The 24,784-nt window shown below is 32.1% G+C and overlaps 1 protein-coding gene across 2 annotated transcripts in view; it reads left to right on the top strand.

Annotated features, from left to right (window-relative positions):
• Positions 1-253: 253 nt before the first annotated feature.
• LOC134851603 (uncharacterized) overlaps positions 254-24,784 on the top strand; it is a 155,262-nt gene continuing 130,731 nt past the window's right edge. The window contains exons 1-3 of one of the 2 annotated variants that reach the window (XM_063867749.1): positions 254-326; positions 10,904-11,640; positions 12,017-12,188. In XM_063867749.1, coding sequence (XP_063723819.1) covers positions 11,403-11,640; positions 12,017-12,188 — 410 coding nt within the window. In that variant the 5' untranslated portion in view covers positions 254-326; positions 10,904-11,402. Of the gene's footprint in view, positions 327-10,374; positions 11,641-12,016; positions 12,189-24,784 lie in introns of those variants that run through there. The other variant, XM_063867748.1, reaches the window with a different exon arrangement.

Raw genomic sequence — 24,784 nt, forward strand, 5'->3', positions numbered from 1 at the left:
TGGATTTTTAGGCGCCAAACAACAATAAAGGTCTTTTCATGCAAGTAAAGAGACTAATTTATATTCAATTAAGCTCTTTGTCATCACCAAAAGGCGCCAATTTCTCATTCATTATCTTCGTTGGAATCCCTCACGCCCAAAATTTATGTTAGCCAATCAGATTTGAATATTGAAAAAATCGAACCGAATACCAGAATAAGAAAAACAGAAGTTGATTTGATGAAATTTGTCTACAATTTGGTGCTTCGGTCATGTGAAAGGCTTCCAATCATCGTTTTGAGCGTTTCTGAACAGGTTATCAATCAAACATAATTTAATTATTTTTCGTAATTTATTTTATTGATGATTTTATTTTGATGATTTCATTATCTAAAAAACAACTCAAAAAGCTTTTAAAAAATCAGTTTTTTTTTATCTGCAATCAAAACTGGTCAGAAATTTGGGTGCATTTTAAACTGCGTCAATTGATTTTGTTTCTTTGCGCTCATTCACTCCCACGCTTAATTGACAAAAAATCAGATCGCTTAATTGAAAAGATTCCATTTAGGAATAATTTTTAGAGCAGAAAAATTTGGGAAGCCTTTACTGGACCACTCTCAAATTAGGTGAATTTACCGAGACGAACGTCTCTAGTCAAAATCGTCAAAAGGTTAAAAAGTGCGCTTGGCCATCACTTTTAATTTAACAAACATCAGCTTATATCCCTTGCGATTTAGCCAATTACATTCCAGAAAATCGACTAATTGTTGACCTTTTTGAGTAATTACATGCTCATTTTTTAGAAAAACACAAAATTATTAGCACAAATTCTGGAATAACAACCTCAAAATTGTCATTTTTGACATTTTATTGGAATCAAAATTTGTGAAACTACATATATTTTTTTCGAACTTGTGACATATTTTGCTGTTTGGAACAAAATCCGAGGTCATCAAAAATAATCGATTTTTTTTCAATTTGCTTTTCAATTCCCTGGCATTTAGAATAGATTAAAACGTCGCTGTCACTTTTTCAATTCTCTTGACTTGCTTTGAAAGAGATACCATTATTTGAATTTGCAGCAGATGGTCATTTTGTCTTTTTTTTACCCTAGGAGGGATTAAATTTAGCTTGTCTCTTGCTTGTCAATCTCTACAATGTAACGGATGGCTTTCAATGTCGCGTCAGTTTTCCTGCTCTTCTCTAGATTCTCTTCGCTAACTTATTGTTGAAACGTTTTATTATCTCTTTTTTGTTTTTTCCCGACTTTTTGAAAATTATCCGACAATATACAGAAAATCTGAGCAATTTGCTCTTTTTTTTGCTAAAATCAAATAAAATAAGTCTTTTGAAAAAAATTTTTGAGTGTTTATAACTGTTCAACTATTTGCTGTAAACAGTAATAAAAGTAAACAATTTGCTGTTTTTCGAGGTAAAACACTGCTAAAAAAATTCTTTTAAAAGAAGTACTGTTCATACCGAAGAATCTAGGTGTTATTTTTAGCCTTTGAAAGTCATGCGAATGTTATTTCCACTACCAAAAGATCATAGTTTGGACTGGGTTTTACATTCGCGGACAAAATATTTACAAAATATTTATTCGCAAAATTTACTCGCGATCGTCTGAAAATTAGTAGCCTGAAAAATATTTGCGGTATGGTATATAAAAATCTGTTTGTTCTAATAGTCTGAAAATGAGTCACGATATTCAGCCCGTTCTTTTAGTTAACGAATCAGAGGTCTAACTCGGAAGTTTAACATTCAAGATTTTTGAACTTAATTTGAATCAGCAATTTTTGCTGTGCTTCAATACCCGACGCAAAACAACGCCAATCACCATAAAAAAAAACAATATAAACGCCAATAAAAAATATATGAAATCATCATCACTCATGTTTAAAACTAAAAATTTAAAAATCTACAAAAACTTTTAAAAAAATTTGGGTATTCAAAAACTGAAAAGCAGACTTCATTTGCTGTCAAGAAGATGAAGTTCAATTTTTCTAAAAACAATTTTTTGGAAATATTTTGTGTCATCTAACTGAAAAAAAAATTCAATAAATTACTTTTAAGCTTTCAAATCCGACTGCTGATGATTAATTTAGTTTTTACGCAGTGTAATGACTGCCAGTTTTTTTCCTTAAGAGCAAAATCGTTTGGTTACAACGTTATAGCCAAAATAAAACAGCTAACCAAAATGAAGTCTAAAAAGCAGCTCGGTGTATAGTTTTTTTATTCGTCTCAGATTCACATATTTTGTTGGCTCTGAAAAACAAAAAAGTATGCTGAATGACACTTTGTTTATATAAAAAGATAGTAATGGACATTGTCAAAACTGATTCTTCCTAAATATGCAGCCTATCTAATGCGAGCTGTCTGATAATTGATCCGCCCCCAATAGAAATTAGACATTTTGTTTTTCAGCTTTTACAACTGATATTTTCAGTTGTGTTTGTTTCTGTTTTTAATTTTGATGAACTGTCTAAAAATTGCGATGCATTTTCGTCCAAAATTATCATTTGATTGCTTTTCTCGTCGTAAGTCCAACAAAAAGTCCCGCTAGATCTAAATCTAAGACGATTTATAAAAGTATCATACTGACATATTTCAAGACAAATAGTTGAAAGAATCTTCCATCTTCAATTTATTATGTCTTTGTTGCAAAAGAAAACCAGGTCCCTCATTAATTTTAGCTTATATGAAATGTAGTGACTGCTATTTTTTATTATGTCAAACAAGACCGTAATTTTTTTATTCACAAAAAAACCAATCAAGGTCACTTCTGTCAAGCAGTCCTTTCCGTCTCAAACAACACCTCAGCTTTGCATATTATCTGGCCTCTATTATAATTTGAATCGACTTCTCAGCTGGGTTGTTACACTGCGCTCAAACAAAATTGGAAAAAAAACCCTTCAATTGTCCCAATTGAACCACTTTAGAAAACTTTCCAAACCCGCATCTTCACAAAACCAATCCAGGTAGATTTTTGTAATTACTTAAGCGCACAGATGTAACAAATTTTCCGATGACATAAAACTCTTTCGTTCTTTAAATTGATCTTTCCTGAATAATAATTTTTTTATGACGGATATACCCATTCTGAGCATAAATCACCAATTAACAATTTTCAAAATCAAAACACTAATCCTAATACAAAAGATTGCTTCCGTGATTAAATAATTCCATGATTAAATTAAATACTAAGAAATATATTTTTAAGCGTAATAAAACTAAAATTTGTTTGTGCCCATTTTGGTATTAAAAAAAGATTTTTGGGTAGGAGTTGTTTAAAAATTTTGGCTTTTAAATGTTTTTTTTTGTAACTCAAAAATGTCGGAAAAAATTATAATTGAACAAAAGTTTCTAAGACTTCTATAGAAATTTTTGAAAATTATAATTTTTTTTTCATGGCGAACACTTCAGATCTCCAAAACGCCAGCTCGTCCTAAGATCTACCGTACACCAGTACCACCATTAAGATCGTTTTTCAATTTACTTACCGGGTCAAAATTAGATTTTAGCCTAATTAGGTCTTCCATATGTGTTTTCAGCAGTATTATAAACTTTTAAATTGTATCAGGGACCAAGTTAACACCCTCCCCCAAATCCGTTTAGAGGGGAGGATTTAACTTGGTTCTGATTTCGAATTTTCAGCCAATCAGAATAGGGCATTTTTCATGCAGCGCTATGTAGATCAATAAATCAAAATGAACGCTGGGGTGGAGGATCTTAATTTGGTCTGTTTGGGGGAAAGGGAAGGGGGGTTGTGGTAAGGATATGTTAACTTGATCCTGTATCAGCTGAAGTATTTTTCGATCTTTCAAAATTTATTGGACGAGCAACAAAATAATAGACTCTCAAAAAAAAGGAGAATTTCATGTTATTTCTAATGATACCGATTGTTAATCAATTTTGCAAAATTCACACGTTTCTTTAAAAAGTTTTTATATTTATTTTATTGTTCTGTTTGAATTCTGAGATGTATCAAAAAATCACTATGATTGATAATTGTGACTACTGGGAGTCTAAAAATGATAGTAATAATCAGTTAAATTTGCGTAAATGAAAGAGCTGACAGAAATTTTTGGTAACTTGGTTCCACAGTAATTTTAAAAGTTTGAAGTTAAACCTCCTTTAGAACAAGAAAAATCAAAAGACGAGGTGAGTACATTTATTTGCGAAAGTAGGACAAGTGACAAAAATTCAAATGACAAAAATGGGGTAAGTGCGTTAAAATATAGTTATTGGCTTGTTTATTATCAAACTTCCAAGACAATATGCTATCTAAATGCTTTTGGAAAAGGCTGAAACAATTTAATATAGATACAGTATTTTTCTGGTTCATCAAATTACGTGTTATTTTTATGTTTTGAAACTTGACAAAATTATAGAACTTGTGTTTACTTTTTTTTAAAATTTAAGAATACCCTTTCGACATCCCGGGTTGACCGAAAATGCTTGTCCTACATTTTCCATATATGAAAAAATGCTTATCCTACAATTTGGTACAATTCCAGAAATACAGAAAATGTTAGGAAAACTCTAAGAAAGCATTTTTTGTATATGAAAACGGTAGAATAAGCAATTTTTCATGTATCGAAATTGTGGGATAATCCTTTTTTCATATATTTATGTTTGTATTGTATTGTACGCTCGTGTTAGTTCATATATTATATGTGAAAAAACAATACGAGCGCTTAAAACATTGGTGAACTAGACATATTGACAACGGTGTAATAAGAAAAACGAAAAAACAAGCAATAAATTTTTAAAACAAATTTCAGAAAAAAATTGGATTAAGTCTTATAGGATTTAAACACTCTCATCAAACTCAAACACATTTTATATCCTTATGCAAACACATGATAAACGTTTTGCTAACATTTCTGTTATATTGAAAGATAATGGGGAAATGTTTGTCATACAAATAATATCATATATGGAAACTGTATGATGAACAATTTTGTAAGCTCCAAAAACAATTATCGTTTTTGATGAGCAAGGCGCTCTAAGGTGAGCAAAAAGGCTCTTAATTAATATAAACTTGATGATAAACAACTTTTTAAAGGTTTCTGACTTTTATGGAAAAACGTTTATTATACACTTTTCTTATATCGAAATTTTTTGAAAACCATTTTTTTCCAAAAAAAAAAAACGAAACAAACTTTTTTTCATCACCAGACCGCAGAAACTAGTTCGAAATTTTTTCAATGGTTTTTTGAAATTGTATGAAAATTTATGATTAGCATTTTTCCATACATTTGATGTATGCAATTTTATGATAAATATTTTTGTTGTATCGAATTGTAAGACAAGCATTTTCGGTTTATGGAGGTCAACCCAGGATTTTTAACAGTTGTTTACAGTTTTTTTTTCAAAAACAAAAGCGCGGATGTTGAAGTAGAAATGGACAAAAAAACTTTGTATGAAAAGTTCTGTGAAACAAGAAAAAATCTCATCAAATGTATGCGTATTAAGTTCTCGTATTGAAGCGACACGCAGAAAATTCTAATTGTGTTTAAGCGTGACTAGAAAAGTTTCTGGTTATGAATAATTATATAAAACTTTCAAAATTGCCAATTTGTTTCAATTCTCTTTGAAATTTTCCTTTCGCGCATGCAATATTAATTTATAACAAGACTGCTCGTATCAGGGTGAAGCCCTAAATGTTCCGACTGCCTTTTAAATTCAATGGAGCAGTAATAACATGAAAAACCTAAATGTAAAATTTAAATGTAAAAGCGTTAATTTTCCCAAATCGACCAAAATGGCAATCTTTAACCCCCATAACTTTACAAAAAACGATCACAGGTGAAATATGTTTTCAAATTTAAGCTCAGAACAACAATACCTTTTGAATGATATAAAAAAAATCCCTCAAAAATGGCTAGTTAAAAAGTCGAAATTTGTCTGAGGAAAAAAAAAACCCACCCCGAACACAAATATTCCGTTACTTTCGTAACGAAAGTCAGAACAATTATAACTCTTTACTAATTTTGGCTAAACTAGACCGATTGAGAAGTTAAAATTAGAAATGACTTTTGAGCTGATTCAACAAAACAAAGCGTACAATTCAAACAGAATTGGGAATAAAAGAGCGCTTTAATTAGCCCAAAATAGCCAAATTGAAAATTTCAAATACCCGCAACTTCACTACAACCTATTCAAGTGGAATCTTCTCTTTGACTTTAGAATATAAAAACCTTTCACAAGAAACTTCAAGACATTAAAGCTTTTCAGATGATACAAAACTACCTTTCCTTCACAATTTTTGTTGCGTCAAAAAACGAAACTGATCTGAATAAAAAAGAAACACTTCCGAGCAATTATGTTTTTATACTTTTTCGAGAAACCAATGCAATAATCTCATTAAAACAGATTATTTCCTTGACTAAATATTTCCGGAATCGGATTTTTTTTTCTCCAAAACCAGGTCTTTTATCAAATTTGTAGCCGCCTACAGCGCTTTTATGAGGAAATTATTTATTCCTCCGACTTATTAGCTTTTTAAAACTAGAATAATTTTGATGACTGGATGTTAAATATAGAGGTAATTTTATGGAAAATCATAAAATAGGAAGTAAGACTACATTAACTGAAGAATTAAAAGTGTGAATTTGAAACTACATTTAATTTGAAGCAAAGGTCAAAGCAATGAAACTCCAGAGCAAGACAATATTGTTCAGCCACATCCGACTAGTAAGGGCTGTAATTGTCACGTAGATTTGCTGATTCACAGATTTTCGGTTTTTTGCTACATCGGCTTCTTGCAACTCATTTCTCACGCTTAATTCAGTTTCTGCCGCCTCATTGTCCAGTTTTTCGATATGAAAATTAATTTAATCTGAGTTTCCGGTATAACGATTTTTTGGGTCATCAATTTCCTAATTCGTCAGCTTTTTTCATTAAGAAAAAGGTTTTTCTTTATAACTTAAAAAATGACCTGCGTATATTTTGTGTTAAACAAACTACATTTACAAAAACTGTTAAGAATTAACATGGTTGATCAAAACCAATTCAAAAAAATAAAACATTTTTTGAAAACCCCCACTCCCATACCAAAATCTTCAGATCACTAAAACGAGCTCGCCTTAATTTTCTAGCGAACGCCAATTCCATTCTTTTTTCCTTTTATCGGCCAGGTGTTTCTTAGGCTTTAGCTTAATTTGCAGATTAGGTCTTCAGCAGTATTCTCAATTTTTAAATTTTTGTCAGCTGTTGTATAATCCAGCCTTACAAACCAATTGAAGGCGCAATTGTCTTTTATTTTGACCTTTGTTTGACTCAAAATTTAAGTTAAACTGTTTAATGTAAGTGAATCAGTCAGTGCTTTGCAATAAAAATACCGTATTTCTTTGATAGCTGCGTTCTTTCTTTGCTAATTAAGCCTATTAAACAGACAATGAAGAAAACAAAAAAAAAGAGAAATCTTCTTTCTATAATTCTTCTTTAAGATTAATTTCTTTCATTTACTTTTTTCATTGTTACAATATTGGTTTTAGATTTTGATTCACAAAATTCCATCTTATTAAAAATTGAAAGGTTAGATAAACTTATTGTTCCGAATTTGAAGAATGTGAGTGAATGTTTTTTCCTGGGGTAGTTATTTCTTCACACAATTTTTGACTTTTGATTTAGTTTTTTTAAGTTTTGTTTGACCATCTGAAATCAATCAAGGCTTTTATCCTGTGATCATTTTTTCCGAAGTAATCATTCATTTCCCCCCCCCGCTGCAATGTTTTTATTTTCGTGTTATATCTCAGATGAACATTCTTTTTTCTTCTGTCTTTCAAAATGGTTGAATTAAAAAGTAATGCATTATAGTTTTTCGACGCTATATTTTATGTAGATTCTTTGTTTCACTACCTTTTGAAGCCAAAGCTTTTAAGAATAAGAAGGTGTTTTTTGCTCAGATAGACTTTTTAAAAAAATTCTATCCCAATCAACTTGAATATCTTGCTTAGACGGTACTTTTTGACGGATCAATTTTCATAATCAAGTCGCTGCATGACTCACATCATAGAGGGTTGCATTAAAATCAAATATCAATTTTCAACTTTAAAAAATTCTTCAACTGCTTTTTAAAACGGGTTGTTTTTTACAATTGAATTCCGGAAAATTGCATAAGACAACCCAAAAAAAAATTGCGGTGTCTTCGTTTATTTGTACGGACTGACAGAAATGCTTATCGTTATAATTCTTTACTTTGGAATAACGATTCCGTAAGTCTAGAAATTTGAATAAAAATGACATTAATATACATTATCTCCCGCCTGAGAGGCAAATTATTTCGGTCAAGCTGCATTACAAAAAAAAATTGCGAATTATTTGCCAGAAACAAGTAGAAACAGGGATATCTGTTTCCTGTGCAAGTAGCACAGAATTTTCCGACCATAGTCTTTAAAAAACTACAAAAAAAAAGATTTTTTTTTCTTCAAATTAGTGTAATTTTCTGCGTGGTGTGATAAAAGGATCTGACATAAAACTATAATTTAGGCATATTCGACAGCAATAGTAATATAAGCAATCAGGACAACAATTTGTGAAGTATTCGAGGACGACTGTTTCTGAAATCAACTAAAATAGTCATTAAAAAAATCGGAAATTATCACATTTTTTTTAATGAAAACTTTTCAAATTTTTGGTGTTTTGATGCCCAAAATTGCATTAAAACTCTCCAAAAACCTATTTTATTCGAGTAAAATTAAAACTAAGCGTCAATAAACTATTGTAAATGGCCTAAATTAAGCATCATTAAGCGTGTTTTCTCGCTTTACTTGCTCGAACTTGGACAAAAAATCGATAACTTTAAACTTTTTTTTCGACACTAAGGAAATTTTTTGACAATTTATGATGTTGTGTGAATCACGATTGACAGAATTGAAAAATGATATATCACTCATTTCTCTCCGACAACAATTTGTTTTAGCTGATTTATCGTGGAAAACAAAAAAAGAAAAAAATTAAAACGCACCCGAATACAAAGTTTTTCCCCAGTTTATAAGTGGTCAGAACAACAACAAAAAATTCAGAATTTTATGTTCATGAAGAAAAAGATGTTGTTCCATATAAATAAAAAAACTATGCGAGCAAAATATTAGCTTAATTGATTTTACGCAAGATCATTTAAATGATCTTACGCATGATCTTTTGAATAAATATATATATTTTTCCAATAAACACTATATTCAATATCTTTATTGCAAAAGTATCTGGAGGCAAAGTTTTAAATAAACGTTTTTTGAAAAATTTTGTAAAAATAGTTTTTTTTGATGCGAATCTCCGATGGCCAAGAAAAAATTGTTCACATATAAAGGCAAAATCCTTTAACAGGTATCCTATACTTTTTCAAATAAAAAATTAGGTAAGTTGCAGTGTGAAATTTTTTCCAAATGAAATAATGCCCTAGCCACAAAAATTTTGTGCCCTCAAAATAAAATAACAAGTGCTAAGTTCTGAATCAAATGAAGAAATCATAATTAACTTGGAGGCGGAGCAATCTCTTCTGCAGGACAATCGATAAAATAAACATTACAGTCATCAAAATACCAATGAAATGATTAAAAAATATTTTTGATTTATGAAAAAAATTATAAGGGGCAATAGTATCAATTTGAGATAATTCCTTAGCTTATGTAAAATTTATACATGTATTTGGTAGTTTTGAGGATTGTACTGCTTTTTTTTAGCAATAAATCTGTAAAATTTACTATTTGAAAGTTTTTTTCTGATTTAAGTCCTTTTCTGTTTTAATACCGCTCTGCTTATTTGCTCCTTGACCGGCCAACAATTAGCTTGTCTAGTTACAATTCGAAAAATTTGTGTGGCTGATAAGATTTTATAATGTTTTTTGTTAGGTTTTCAGCATCACAGATAAAGTGTTCAAATTACTTAACGAGCAGTTTGCCTTGGTCCAAAGAGAGTTTACAGTAGTGCTTAGCACACACAATTATTAGCACGTAGAGTCCAATTTCGATCACCACTGAAGAAATTTAGTTTTATTTTTGGTCTGAATAACTATGAATTGATTTCGAATATAGAAGACAATTTTTTGCTCGTTATTGTCGTTCAAACATCGTTAAAATTATACCAAAGCGGCCGGCCCTTTGGATGCGAGTTGGTTGTTTTCCTAAAGGAGAGGCCTCCATTAACCCTAAAATTATTTTTTGTGTTACTGATACTTGTCTTGTTTAAAAATGATTTTAGATTGCAGTATTGGATATAATTTTTAATTTCACAAAAACTGAGCAGGTTTAGCCATTTGAGGTTTCGGCAGCATAGTTGAAATATAATCAAAGTATCAAGGAAACGAAACTTGAGATTTTGCTTCCTCTTTTACTGTAAATTTTCCGATTGTCATAGTGAGATTGATGACTTCCGAATAAAAGTGATTGCAAAAATTCAAATTAATGTTGAAACACAAAAAATCCTGGTTCTTGTTCAGGAAAGAAAAATTTTCACAACTTGGATAGAAACAATGAATTGATTAAAAAAGATAATCACGAAAAAAAGGAAATTGTTGATGGATGAATTTATGCGGGTTGTGAGTCTAGTTCATAAAGTGCCTATGACATATAAGAAAAATAATCCAATTCTTACTTTCGGCTAATTGCATTTTGTGAAATCTAATCTTATAATAATAAGAAAAAAATTTTGCCGTTAAGGGCTTATCATGTTTTTCACTTCCCGACAAAAATTCTCAACTTTCCTGAGTGAAACTTATCGAAAATGGAAGCGCAGTTGATATACTATCCCAAAATAGCTGAAAATAGCCGCAAAACATGAGATTTACTAATTTATCGGACAATATTTTTCATTTTCCTTCCCATTTGTAATTTTATAAAGTTCATTAGGAGGAAATATAAGTTGGGTATCGACGTTTGAGCTATCCGTTTCCTTGTTTTTGGCAAATTACCCACGCAAGTTCTTTCTTCATCAATTATTGAAACGCAATTTCTACTTTTTGCTATCAAGAACCCTTTTGTTATAAGCTTTTTCTCTCTGTCAATCCATCAATGTAAATTCTGTATTGGTATTTGAAAATTATAATATTACTTTTTCTCCAAATTGACAAAATTGGAACATTGAGGGAAAATTTAAGCAACTAGAGCTCAGTTGGGTTGATTTATTAAACCGCTTAGTTGAAAAAGTTGAATAAAATTGGATCTAAAAGTTTGACTGCTGGTTTATTTCACACACCGATACACAAACCACGTGATATTGGCCTCTTATTCCTTCATTCACCTCGAGTTATCTTTTTAAAGACCTGTGAATTACCTTTTGGACTTACTTCTTCTTTAAAAATTGCCCCTAGCTCGGTCAGTTGGGAATTGTTTTCAAATTTCAAACCAATTTTATTGTTTCTGATTTTCACAAAAATCAGCCTGGATTAAAATTTTGACGACACTGAGCAAATAAACAACATGGAAAGTGCTGCTGTTACGTCATCCAATCCCGACTATGAGGCTGATGACATAATTTACCCTCAGTGGTTTATCATAACTTATAATAACACCATCTTCTTATGTCTGTTGGTGGGTTTCGTGAGCAACTTTTTCATCCTCGTCAACAGCTTCACAGATGCAAAAATGAGAACCACCAACTACTTCTTTGTCATGAATTTGGTCGTCGTCGATATTTTCGTCATTCTCGGAATTCTTGGTAATTACATATTTTAATTAATTATACAAAACAGAGAGCCCCTATAAAGAACTTACTCAACCCATTACGCAGATGCAAAAACTGTACCAAACATTAAATTGTTATCCCATATTGCAATATTGAGTGCGGGCAGTAGACTATTTAGGGGGTGGACATTTTTTTCTCAGGGATTCGAACCTTTGCCGACCCAAAAACGCGCAGAAAAAACGCAACTTTTTGGTCAAAATTTTTCAAAAAGTGCCTAAAAACGCCAAGAAAATCCTAGATCCGCCCCTGGGTGCGGGTGAGGGGGTGGTATTAAAAATCTGTTTTGGGTAATCGGGGTGGAGGGATTTGTTAAGTAGGTGCGGTGCTTTTATTGTGGCTTTTGTTGCAGTGGTGAAGGAAGTGGCGATTGCGATGGAGAGCGAGAACTTCTTCCTGGCCTGTTTCCCCACAGTGTGGAACTTCGTGGTGAACTACAGCGCTTCCAACTACATCCTCCTCATCCTCTGCTACGAGAAGTTCGTCATGATCACTCTCCCCTTCCGCAAGGACAAACTCCTCTGGTCAGTTCACTTCACTTCACTCATTAACCTATCTCTCATTATTCATAAACAGCTCAGGTGGCCGAAAGTTCAGGTGGCCGAAAAGAAAACTACTAAAACTGAACAGAGCATAGAAACCATAATAATAAAAATAATTTGTTTTCAAGTCGCGGTTGGTTACAATCAAAGATCGAATTATGTATAACTTGATGAAGCACGAACTTGGGAGATCGTTAAGAGAGTGACGTCTCCTCCGGGAAATTAATAGACATAGTATAGGCCTATCATTATAAACCAGCCGAAAGTTGCGTGATTTTTGTTATTGCTCGGGTCAGTTTAGCCATTTTATTCTCTGGCTTATAAGCAGACCAATTTTTGAGTGTAGACAAGCTGGCCGAAAAAAACTGACCAAAATTATACCAAGAACTTGTGCGATTTTTGAGTGTAGACAAGCTGGCCGAAAAAAACTGACCAAAATTAGCCAAAACTCGAGTGGTTTTTTTAAGTGTTACGTACTTGTTAAATGTAGCTTTTCTGTATGTTCGGGTTTTTTGGTCAAAATGATAGCTAGTTTAGATTCCTTCATTTTTTTGGTTCTTTCAAACTTTTCAGGAAGTGAGACGGAACTTTGGACCAGGTAGCATTATCTTTGATTTATAGTTGGAATGAAAGGGGAATAGTTATAACAGAATTTAACCAGTGAAGTTCACACACACGCACATTTCACATGAATAAACTTCTCTTTAGGAAGGAAAGAATGATTATCTGTTATTTTAGCCATAATTACCCAAATTTGAAGATTTTTATCTATTTTATTTTAATCTGCTCACAACACCCACAGGAAAAAAAACTAAAGGGAAAAAATCCAAAGAAAACTTTTTTCAAGTTTTATAATTTTTTTCTTTTTTCTTAAATCTTTCTGATTCTTTTCTTTCTGGTTTTACTTCTTTTACTGCTGAGTAATCAAGTATTTTGCGAGGAACCATAAAACGAAAAAAATAACTGTAATAAGGCAACTATGTTTGATAATTTTAGTTTGATAGTTTCACTAAATATTTACTGTTGAATCATTTTCAGACATGATTTTTCCATTTGCTAGTTTCTCCTTTTGAGATACAATTTTCAGATTTTGAAACAAAAAAAATTGCTTCTCAGATTTTGATGATTGAAATTTGCTAGAATCATAACGAAATACCGAATGTACAGATTTGAATGGTTTGTTTTACACAGAGTCGCCAGTTCTATTTGAGAAACTAATTAAGACGTCTAGAGGTATAAAAAACACCAACGCTAGAATGCACAAAGAAACCAAGAAAAACAAAATTTAGAGTAAACAAAATAGGCATGCGAACCTCATGTCAAAAAAAGTAGTATGGTCTTTGATTCAACTTGCGCTAGTCATACAATTCCCGGGTCGTTTCTACTTATTTCGCCCGAATTCGCCCGAAGCTCAAATTATGAGAACAGAAATAAAAATGGTCCAATGTGATTGGCTGAAATTATCTACAAAAGGCATCTTTAGCTGGAACAAGGCAATAAATTATTACAGATGCGCAGCTCAGTTATTTTGGGCGGAAAAACTAAAAAAGAACCATGCATTATAGCCCTCAGGCTAGTGCAAAAAATATATAGCTCCAAAGCTATCCGATGGTTTTGATGGTACGGAATAATTAATTTTGACCTTTTCTGTTATACGACCCAAAAACGGATAATTTTACTATTCTGAAATCTTGATCACAATGCTCGAATCTATTTGGTTGAAATTCATATACGCCAAAAGTCATATGACAAAAAAGAAGCTCAATTAACAGTTTAATTATTTTCGGCCGTATAACAGAAATGACCCAGTAAATTAATAGGGGCTATAATAGAAAAATCCGGGTTGAATTTTTTGTCAAGTAATTTCCACGGTAAGAGGGCAATTGGGTCATTGGTCTTCGACAATTTACAAAAGAAGGGGATCAAGGAAGCCCAGTTTGGATCCAAATAGGTAGACAACTCGGCTGGTCTAACCCATTCAAAAGCGTATAGAGGAACAAAAACTTGACTCATTGAACCCCTAATAACAAAACAGAAGCTTTTCGTGGATTTTATTAGCCTCTTTGGCTGTCGAAATCTTCTGTGCTACCTATGTTCCAGTAATCCTTGGTGTTACACTCCATTTGTTCTGCTTGAACGAAAATTCATGAAACCAATTTATAGAAAACTAGCCTAATTAGAGGTGTTTATACTTATTTCGACCAAAATAGCCAAACAGCGCATCAATATTTTAATGCCGTATTCAAACCAACGATGCCAAACGTGTTGATAATTCGGGTCAATCAAATTGAAGAATTTTAATTTCTGCTCTCATAACTTGAGGAAATAAAAAAAAAACATCAATTCCCAAAATTTAATGTCCGACAATTTTCTTTATACTTTTCAATTGTATATCAAGCGTGTTGTTTTCGTTGGAACTATATGACTACCATTATTGTGCCGACTTTCGATCCCAAAGTAACGGAATATTTGTGCTCGGGGTGGGTTCTTTTTTCTTCAGACAAATTTCGACTTTTTAACTAGCCATTATTGACGGAATTTTTTTATATCATTCGAAAGGTTTTGTTGTCCTGAGCTTAAATTTGAAAAGACATTTCACCTGTGATCATTCTTTGTAGAGTTATGGGGGTTTTAACATTGCTATTTTGGCCAATTTGGGAAAATTGACGCGCGATATAATTTGCGCTATGAACGCGCAAGCGGAGATTTAATTCGTCTTATAAATCGTTCCAAATTGGTTGAAGCTTATTTGCCATAATTGATTTGTTACAAAGAGCGAAATCTATTTTTTTGTACTCGATGGATTCTTTTGTACTCGATGGTGTGGGGGGATGGTTTCATAAAAAAAAGTTCCAAATTTTAGAATTTTTTTTTTTCATTTTATTTTATTACAATTAGTTTTTTTTAATGTTTATTGCAGCTCCATAAACCTTAAAAGGCAGTCGGAACATACAGGGCTTCGCCCTGATACGAGCAGTCTTGTTATTTATGTTAGCAAAATTCTGCTTCTTCCGACCTTAGATAGTGGGCAGAAGCTCTGTCTCCGTGTGTGTTTTAGAATTTTTTAAGCATGATCAACTACCACAGTAAAATCATCAGATTGATTTCTCATATTCAAGCCTCTTCAGTTAGGCTTTAAACTACCCATACAATTTCAAAATGTTTTTTCTGTGTTGAAAAGTTTGAAGTTTTTGCTTGAAGTAGAAAAAAACTTAATTTAACTAATTTTTGAAACCGAAGTTCAAAAAAACATACTGCAAAATGTTTGAACAAAAATCACAAATTTTTATTTTTTTATTTGTTTTATTTTGTTAAAAACAAAAACACATTATGCGTAATTTACTAAGGCTTAGTTCAATTTCCAAAAAGGAAGCTAATTTTTCAGCCATGAAAAATTTTGAAAAAACGTTTGGTAAAAAACTTTGCAAATACATTTTTTTAAAATACAATTGTACTATTTTATGCCTTATGTTCAGTTCAAATTGCAGTTCAAAAAATATCAAGTTAAATGAAACATGAAAAAAAAACAATTATCATAACTAATAAGGTATCAAATTGGTTGAGTAACAGCAAAATTCTGTAAGGCAAAGACGGGTGTGTTTAATACCTTATTTGGTCTCCAAAAACACCGTTGTTGGAGAAAAAAGTTGGCGTTTGAGGAAAAAATTTTTTTTTGTCAAATCTTTGAAACTTCAGCTGACAAAAGGATTTGGATGTAATGAACTGGAATTCTATAATAAGATCTGTAATTTCTTTTCATCTTTTGGGACGAATACTTTTAAGAAAATAAGTTGCTGAAAAGTTTCAATCAATTTACAATTTATACAGAGTTTTACCAGTTCACTCGTAAGTTTCACTGCAAGGCCTTGCAAGCAATTTTTTTAAGTTCATATTTATTTTATGTGAAAGAATGTTATCAGATGCCCCGAAGTTTTTTACCATCCAATTTCTAGGCTTTCTTTAAGATTCTTTTAACACGCCAAAAACAAAAGACGACGTAATATGAAAAAAAAAAACATTCTTCGTAATTTTTTTTTAGATATGGTCGGAACTTTCTGTGCTATTTGCACAGCAACTGACTATCATTGTTGACATTTTATTATCTGTTTTAAATCTCTTGAAATGCGTATTCGTGGTACTTGATTATGAGACATCGATTTCGCATTAAAAACGTATCATAACTGGAAGTTTGTTCTCATTTTTACTCAATTGAAGCAACAAGAAATTTCGATAGCTGTGAAATAGGTGAAGAGTTTTCGGACTTTTGGACACTCAGATGAAATAAAAGACAAACAATTGTCTCAGTTGTATCTGAGGATTCACGAGGATCAAGAACAGGTTTAAAAGACCGAAATTGTAATTAGCCTAATTTTTCAAATCCGATTTTTGAAGTGTGCCCATTTTTCTCGAAAATAGTAGTATTTTGAAATTATCCTATTTTAAAGAAAATGAGACCTCTAAAAGGGACCAAGTTTAGAAACCTTGTCCTTCAGAATATTGAGGCATGTAGCTTTTTTCTCAAATTTAGAAACCCTCTAACTTTAACTTTTTTAACCGCGTTATTCAAACTTTTTGTAACCCTCTTCCAAAAATTTATCGGATCGGCATATTTGCCAAACTGTATGTATTCTAATTTTAAAATTGGGTAGCTTGTATATCTTTTTTTCAAACTGGTAACCACCCTTTGATATTTTTCAGATGGTATCAAATGAGTGTACAAGTTTTTTCTGCATTTAGAAGATTTAAAGACGTCATAAAAGCGTATGAAAGGCGTGCTCAATAAAAGCGTCTCATTATTTGCAAAGTGAAAGCGATACTACGGCTGAGATCAACTGTCAGTCATACGAGACCAGACTGTCATACTCTTTATATAATATATCTTTGAAATTTAGCTTTCATTATGGTACAGTTATTTTTCAAGCTCCACTTTAAAAAGTTTTTGAGATGTTTATATTGAGATGTTTATGTTCTATGTTCCAACTTCGTCAAGTGAATCAATGATGCAAACCAGACTGTGAAAGTTCATTTGTCGTGAACTTATTTTATCGGAGACACATTTGTATATGCTTGAATCACTTTTAGTCGTATACTGAGTCGTACCTTAATTTTTTTTTCATTTGAACGTTACAAAATAATTGATTTACTTTTATTTGCTTGATAATTCACTTTACAAACATTACAATCTTAACAGTTCTCTTATTTGATTTACCTTTAAAAACAATTTTTGGCACCTGAAACTTTTGATGGCCGATTTGGGCGATGGTAATTGTGTCTCTGACATGTTGAAGCTAAGAAGCTTAAAAAAACTAATTCTTGGCCAGGTTCAATTTAACAAAAGCAGTACTCAAAAAATAATTCCTCATTATAAACTATTACTTGGTTAGTTTTTTATATACTTTCATACAATTTTTAAGGTGCCTCAGGCTCAAATATCGATTGTGTTTTTTTGGTATTCATTTTCTTAAAAGCGATCAAAATGATAATTTCCCCAAAATAGCATAATTAACACATTCTGAAGTTTTCTTTAAAAAAAGTTGCTCAAAAAACCAAAACTGTTCAGCTCAAAGCGGCCGAAGCAAAAATTTTCCCTCTTCAATTGTAAAATCTGATTTGTACTAATTAAGATTTTGAGACGCAATTACCAGTAAAACAATTAATAGACCCGACTTTATTTTCTGGCACTGAATATGACGAATATGAAGAAGATACTCTTGTTATACCGACAAAACCATTTTTTTTCAAACTTATTATGGGCCTAGCAATTGGACTTGTGTTGGCTGCTGCAGTTTCAGTGTGTATTAAGATTGACAAGGGTCTCAAAGCTGAAGAAAAAAACTCAGAAAACTCGCAAAAATTTGATGAGCCGCCTGTTTGAAACATTTGCTCTCTGGACACCGTGATTTTATATTTCAAAACTCATATGTGAAACTAACCTAAACATTCTTGTTAGATGATTGTAGCCTAAGATTTTTATGAACAATGTCTTTCAATATATAGAGACACCCAAGCAAAAGGCGATTTGCTGCAGAATGAGTGCAGAAAATTCCCACTATTGTAAAATTATTGCAGGGAATTAAAAATATATATTTTTTTTCTAATATTTTTTGTAAAGAAAGCAATTCCTTTTTTATGGCACAATTGCCCAGCGTTAAATTGAAAAATAGCAAAGTTTTGCCCCGCACGATTTTGCCCACACGGTTTTGCCCACACGGTTTGGCCCACACGGTTTTGCCCAGACGGTTTTGCCCACACTACAAAGCTTTGAAAATTATCTTCAAAAAATGGAATCACAACTGAAAAGACTCCAATATTGCAACATAGTTAATCCCTTTAAGCTTTATTTGATGGATCTCGCCGCTAGGATATGATCTTCGAGAAAATTTTAGCTTTGTTGATTAGAACCGCTGAACTCTAAGCGCGCTTTAATAGGTATTTTATCACTTAAGGGTGAAAAAACAAAGTTACCTGTTCTGAGGGAGCAAAATTTTTTGAGAAAGATGAAATTATATATCGACCAGGAACATTTGAATTAATGAGAGCTCTTTTGATGGATGCGCATATTCCCGGGTTGACTTCAAGGTATTAGTGCCGTGCGGTTAAAAAAAACTAGAATGACAGTTCACCTGCGAGCCTTTCTTGTCAAGTTAGGCGGTTTGAAAACTGCCAATTGGGAACACTGCGCCCTAATTAGAGGTGTTCTTTTGACAGGTAACGTAAGAGGAAAAATGGGTGGGGAAAATATTTGAATCACGCTAAATGTCTAAGTTAGGTCAAGTGGTCACAAATTGTGTTTGGATAAAATTGTTAGATAAAAAGTTAGAAATTTTTAAGCTTCGCCCTGATGCGATCGGTCTTACTCAGTTTCCAGACTATATATCCATTCATGTAAGCGTCCAGTTTTTCTGCCTAATGTAATTTATTGCTCTCATTTTTGCAGAAAAGAACTGCGTGTTATCGCTCGGGTTTGTTTTATTAATTGGACCGCTTATGAATACTTTTTTCTCAATACAATTCAGAAGGTATCGATTTCATGAGCTCAAATATCGAACAGTGGTTCAAGTACAAAAAACTTTTTAAACTATAAGGTTTGGAACCATTTTTTATTTAAGAAAAGAAATAACGAAATAATTTGGCCCAGAAATCAACTCATACTTTTTGAAAAACTCATACGTTTTGAACCATTGCGTGTAATCCTGACAATTCCTATTTATTCGGTTAAGATTTGGTCAGATCAAATTTAACCGATAATTATAAATTGATTACGCTGCTTGAAATTTCGCTCATCATATCATAAAATTTCAATCAGTCAATTTTTTTGCTTATTTTACGGCCAATTTTGAACGTAATTTTTGCTTGATTTTGAATCATTCAATTTGTTAACAAAACCTTGTTTTAGGTCTGACCACAAAAAAAAACAGAATCCCAACAAAGTCATATTTGGCAAAAGGCAAAAAAAATGAATGTCGAAATTGTTCCGACCACAATTAATCAAAACAAAAAAAATCAAATTTTTCTTTTGTTTCTCGACATTTAGACAATTAATTTATTAGTTTCTTAAAATAATCCGAATCTAACGAAGAGGGCTTTAAAAAGATACACAGTTGATTTCTACCTGAGTTTTTTGCGAGGTAGTCAAAACGCATTCGTAAAAAAAAAAAACAAAAAAAATGGCTGAAAAAAAATCGAATGTTTCGAGACGAGGTCGGAAAACATACTTAGCAAACGTAGCAAATCTCATGCACAGCAAGTCTAAAACTAATCAAGAAAATGATGCACCTGGGTGCGAAAATCAATTTTGTAAAATCATTAGCTAAGTATAGTGGATTATAATCACTAGTTATATATAATGTTTAATTGATATCTTACATTAATTTCTTGTAGTTATTGTGTAAACAATTTTCGTGATCAAAAAATTTTTGGACAGTTTTTTTAATCATAATCATATTATAAACCGTTTTTAGGCAGGTACACTAGTAATGCTTGTTTTAAAACTGCACATGCAGTCATAAAAACATTAGCTTGAGAGATAGCCATGAGACCTTCTGGTCCGTTTTAAGACTTCTATGTGCGGGAAAATTAAACTGTTTTCTCAATTATCTTACTCCGATTTTAATTGGTATCGACCAAAACGCAAAAAACTCCAAAAAAGGAAGTTTTAAATCTAACCGGTTGCGAGGTTTTTTTTCCAGATTCCTAGCTGTATATTATGTTTAATAGACCTTCACTGTTGAAAAAGAAGATGTTTAGAAAATGGCGTTCTTTATTTATTCCAAATTACAATTGAGCATTTTTCTTATCGTTAACTCCGGTGAGTTTTTTGCTTTAAAATTTGTACCGGTCTTCAATTTTTGCGAGTTTTTTTGTTTTGATATTTGACTGAGGCCTTCATCAAATATTACTTTTCGTAAAGTATCAAGTGGGAACTTTTTTTGGACTTTTTTGAATTCTTAAAAAAATTCACAGAGAAGCTCAGTAGATGTATACGTTCTTTGAGTGTTTTCCCATACATCTTATTGAGTCGAATCTAATATAAAGCAAATTATTTAACATATTGAAACTCTATATTAAACAATAGGTTGAACAAATGCTTTGTCTACACGTATCAACTATTTCTTATTTATGACTTTCCTTTTTTAATAGAATAAACCGCAAAATTGGTTTGCTTTTATGCCTGAGAATAGAAACGTAGTTTGAAAAACTCAAGACATTGTTTTTTTTTGTTATTCCTAAGTACCATCGAGTTTCCTGTTTTCGATATCACTTTGATTCATTCGCGCTTCGATAACAAACTTCAGTTTTGATTTGTTGAAATTCATTGTTTTTCTTTATCAGTTTTGAGGGTGAGATTGTTTTCTTTCAGCCAAAGTCAGTTTCGTTTAGCGCTGTTTAGTGCTTTTAAGCTTATGAGTCAATTACTGCAGAAAATATAATGGCAAAATTATTGTGTCGTCAGCAGTAGAAAAATTATGAGTATTTTGTTGACTCGAGGATAAATCATTTATGAAGATAATCAAAAGAACTGAGCCCTATGGCACTCCTTAAGAATTTTTTTCCTTGATGAATTACGATTACTTATATACATAAACTATATTCTGTTTTCAAGGAAGGCTGTCAAAAATTCGAAATTGGGATCACGCACTCCATAAGAGTAATATGTTCTAGAACTTGTATATGATCAACAGTGTCAAATGCTTTTTTAAGATAAAAAAAATACATTGCATTGATTTTTTATCCCACTCAGGAAGAATGCTTTCGATAAGTGACACAACCGCATCAAATAAATTTCGTCCTTGTCTAAAGCCAAGCTGTAAAATCTGTAGAATTTTTTGATTCTCGAAAAATTCGTTCATTTTATTGAAAATTAGTCTTTCATTTTACCCAACGCGGGAAAAAAAAGAAATTGGTTTGTAATTTTCCGGGTTACAATCGAATCTTTCATTATCAACGGAACTTTTTTTTGTTTTCAAAACTTTCTAAAAAAAGATAGCTGTAACACAAAAAATGACAAAAAAAGTTGCATGACAACTTGTCCGAAAAAATCTTGTCCCACGTTTTGAAGAATTGACTTTTCTCAGATTCTATAATATCCTCGAACAAAAAAGTGGCAGCCTAAAAAGACGTTTGTGCTGAACAAAAAAAGTTCGAAAAAATAGGTAATTCCTTAAATTAATTGTTGAATCAAAAAAGGCTCATTCAAAATTCCTAATCGAGATCTCAAGACATCAAAACATGAAGAAGTGAATTTTGTTTTTTGAAATCATTAAAGGAAAAGTTCAAGTACTGCCCCGGCCTGCAAAACCGCGCATACTAGACACGCCAGTATATAAGGAGGGGGAGGGGAGGGGAGAGCGAAGAAAAAAATTAAAGTTTATGAAGTATTGGTCTCTATCACCTCTCAGAAAGTGGACCCTCTACGGTTTCTAAGAAATAAAAAAGTTTTTTTTTCAACAAAATAACTCAAACTGCAATAAACAGCCGACTTTTTATTTCAGGGTATATCAACAATTCAACAAGGCGAAAAAATTTAATTTAGTTAGTGCGTATGAATATACAATAACACGGTCTTTTTACGTTTCACTGGAATCATTTTGGATTTTCCTATGGATATCACGATATTTCTTCCAACTTTGGTTCCAATTTCCCCCATTTTGTTTGCTCACAATGAACCCCGTTCAGGAAGGTGAGGAAGCTTGGGTGGCTTCATTGACAAAATTCTGTTACTTCAAGATGACAACCTTCAACGGCACTCGTATTTCGTATCAAACTTTCTGCTGCATCTTGTGAATGATTCCCAAGATTCATGAGAAACTTTGGCTGCCCACTACTAGGCTCTTTCAATTCTTTTTGAATGTGTTTTATTTGACAGTATGAGTCAAATGTATCAGTTTTATCCGACAGAAACTGTTCAGCGTCTAATCGGCCAATCATATGCTCGATCTCCTCAACAACGCTCTCAAACTACAGTTCAACAAAATCAGATGGAGTAGGACTTAAGGCGGGTATTAAACGGAGAGTCAAATTTAGCTCGTGTCGGTTTTCACAGGCTTTCTCTAACTCCAGCTCATTTCTATTTTGTTAGCCAAAAAACATACTTTGAATGTCAATTTTGGCTTAAGAAAATTTTGAGTTTTTTTCTGGTTGCCAGAAATTATTTTTAACTGGTTTAAATTATGTTGGTATAAACGGAACCATAGTTTTCCGTAAATGATTTACGAATCATTTTGGAATTATTGCTGGATAAACAACTCCAACCGAGAGTTACCGTCTTGGAAACATAAAATATTTTGACAAAATTTTGAATAACTAAGATTTCTGCAGTTTTTCTTTGAAAAAATTGAGAAATTTTTTGTCTTTTTTGTTTCTTTTGACGTGTTTGAAAATTTTTCAGTCCTAATTGCATTTTTTTCCAACCATTCCAATATAAATTTTTTCAAATGATTTATCAATTTTTTGTGATTGCTTTTTTGCAATTAAATCGATTTAATTCACTTTTTTTTTACCAATTGAGGGTAGAGGGTATCATTGAATACCAATTCTTTTGTGACCTCTTTAAAAACCCTATTTGCTGAGAATATTAGAAAAATTAAAACAAAACCGCTAAGAACACCCTGAAATTTCTAACTGCCTTTTTCCTGTTTCATAGAAGTTTACTGTACATTTTCTAATATGACAGACACAACCAAAGCCAATGACCCTAAAAAAGCTACTGACAAAGGCTCGAAATATAAAAATCAAAACCATTACAAAATTTCAACTACATATCATAAGAAGCAACATGACAGCTCATTTTTCAGGACAAAGCCCTGAATGTTCCAACTGCTCCTTAATTGGTCTTGAAAAACTTTCATTAAATGCAAGAGTACTCGTACGTTGTGGCAAATATTGAAAAACTATAAACTTTGGACAATATTAAACAAACTCCAAATTGTTCGAAAGTTTTTGGAGCACGAAGTTAAGAGGACCAGTTAGAGAGCCACAATTCAATCAGGAACATCGTTATAGAGCGGGATATTTCGCAACGCCTAAGAAAATTTCATTTTGCTTTCAGCATCATGAAGAAAATTTTAACAGCGCGCGCATAGATTAGTCCAGAGCATGGCCAAAGTGACAATTTTCGAACTCTTCGATTTCAAAAATAATTAGAGCTGCTTTTTTTATAATTGGACTCAGGCACACAGTCATTAAGTTTTCTTTGTAGAGTTGGTATGAAAATGAAAAGATATATAAATGTTATATGTTCCTCACTTTCTTTAGCAGTCGGAACAAAAAATAAGGAGAAACTTAGCTTAAAAATTTTCAAGAGTCAGATATAAAAGGATTCGATGTGAAGCAGTCAACAAAAGCCAGAAGCCTAAGTAAACGGTTGCAATTGTACAGCAACGCTAGCTCGTCCTAACTTCGGGGTGCTCAATTTAAAAAAGTCGAGGTGAAAGTGATCTCGACCAAATTTCGATATGTTTTAATTTTTTCGACTAAATGACCTTGGCTTTTTTGTCTCGACTCGTGAAAAATGGCTCGAGTTTTTTCTGCCCACTTTGGATTTGTTTTGATTTTTGGACTAAAGTTTGACACGTTTCGACTTTCTCGACCAAAATAGAGTGGGTGAACAATAGCTTTTTCTTGTTTTTTAAAGTAGAAACATAGGACCCGGATAATCAATGACTGTTTATAGCGACTGTTTATCAAACGAATGCGATAATTACCAGAACAAAGTATCAAACTGTAACAATTTATCATACCAAGAAAAAAACCAACAGTTAATGCAGAGACCCATGGAAAGAAATTTAGAAGATCAAAAAAACAAATTGTCTTGAAATTATTAATTGATATACGGTCAAAATGTATTTCAAATTCTTACGAAAGAGCGTTTCAGATGAAAGGTCTTTTAACCGTAGGGCTTTCATGTTTTACATGTAATATAAAAAACTTCTTTTATTGATGAATAACCACCCATAAATATTCTTTTGAATTTTTTTCAATCATTGGAAAGACAATGATCAAACATCATCCCATACCAAACAAAGGCTTCTATTCTTGGTAGAATTTTTCCATAGATAAATTTGTCAAAGTATTCGCTG

The sequence above is a fragment of the Symsagittifera roscoffensis genome, chromosome 7 (assembly GCF_963678635.1).
Source record: "Symsagittifera roscoffensis chromosome 7, txSymRosc1.1, whole genome shotgun sequence".
In the NCBI taxonomy this organism is placed as follows: domain Eukaryota; kingdom Metazoa; phylum Xenacoelomorpha; order Acoela; family Convolutidae; genus Symsagittifera; species Symsagittifera roscoffensis.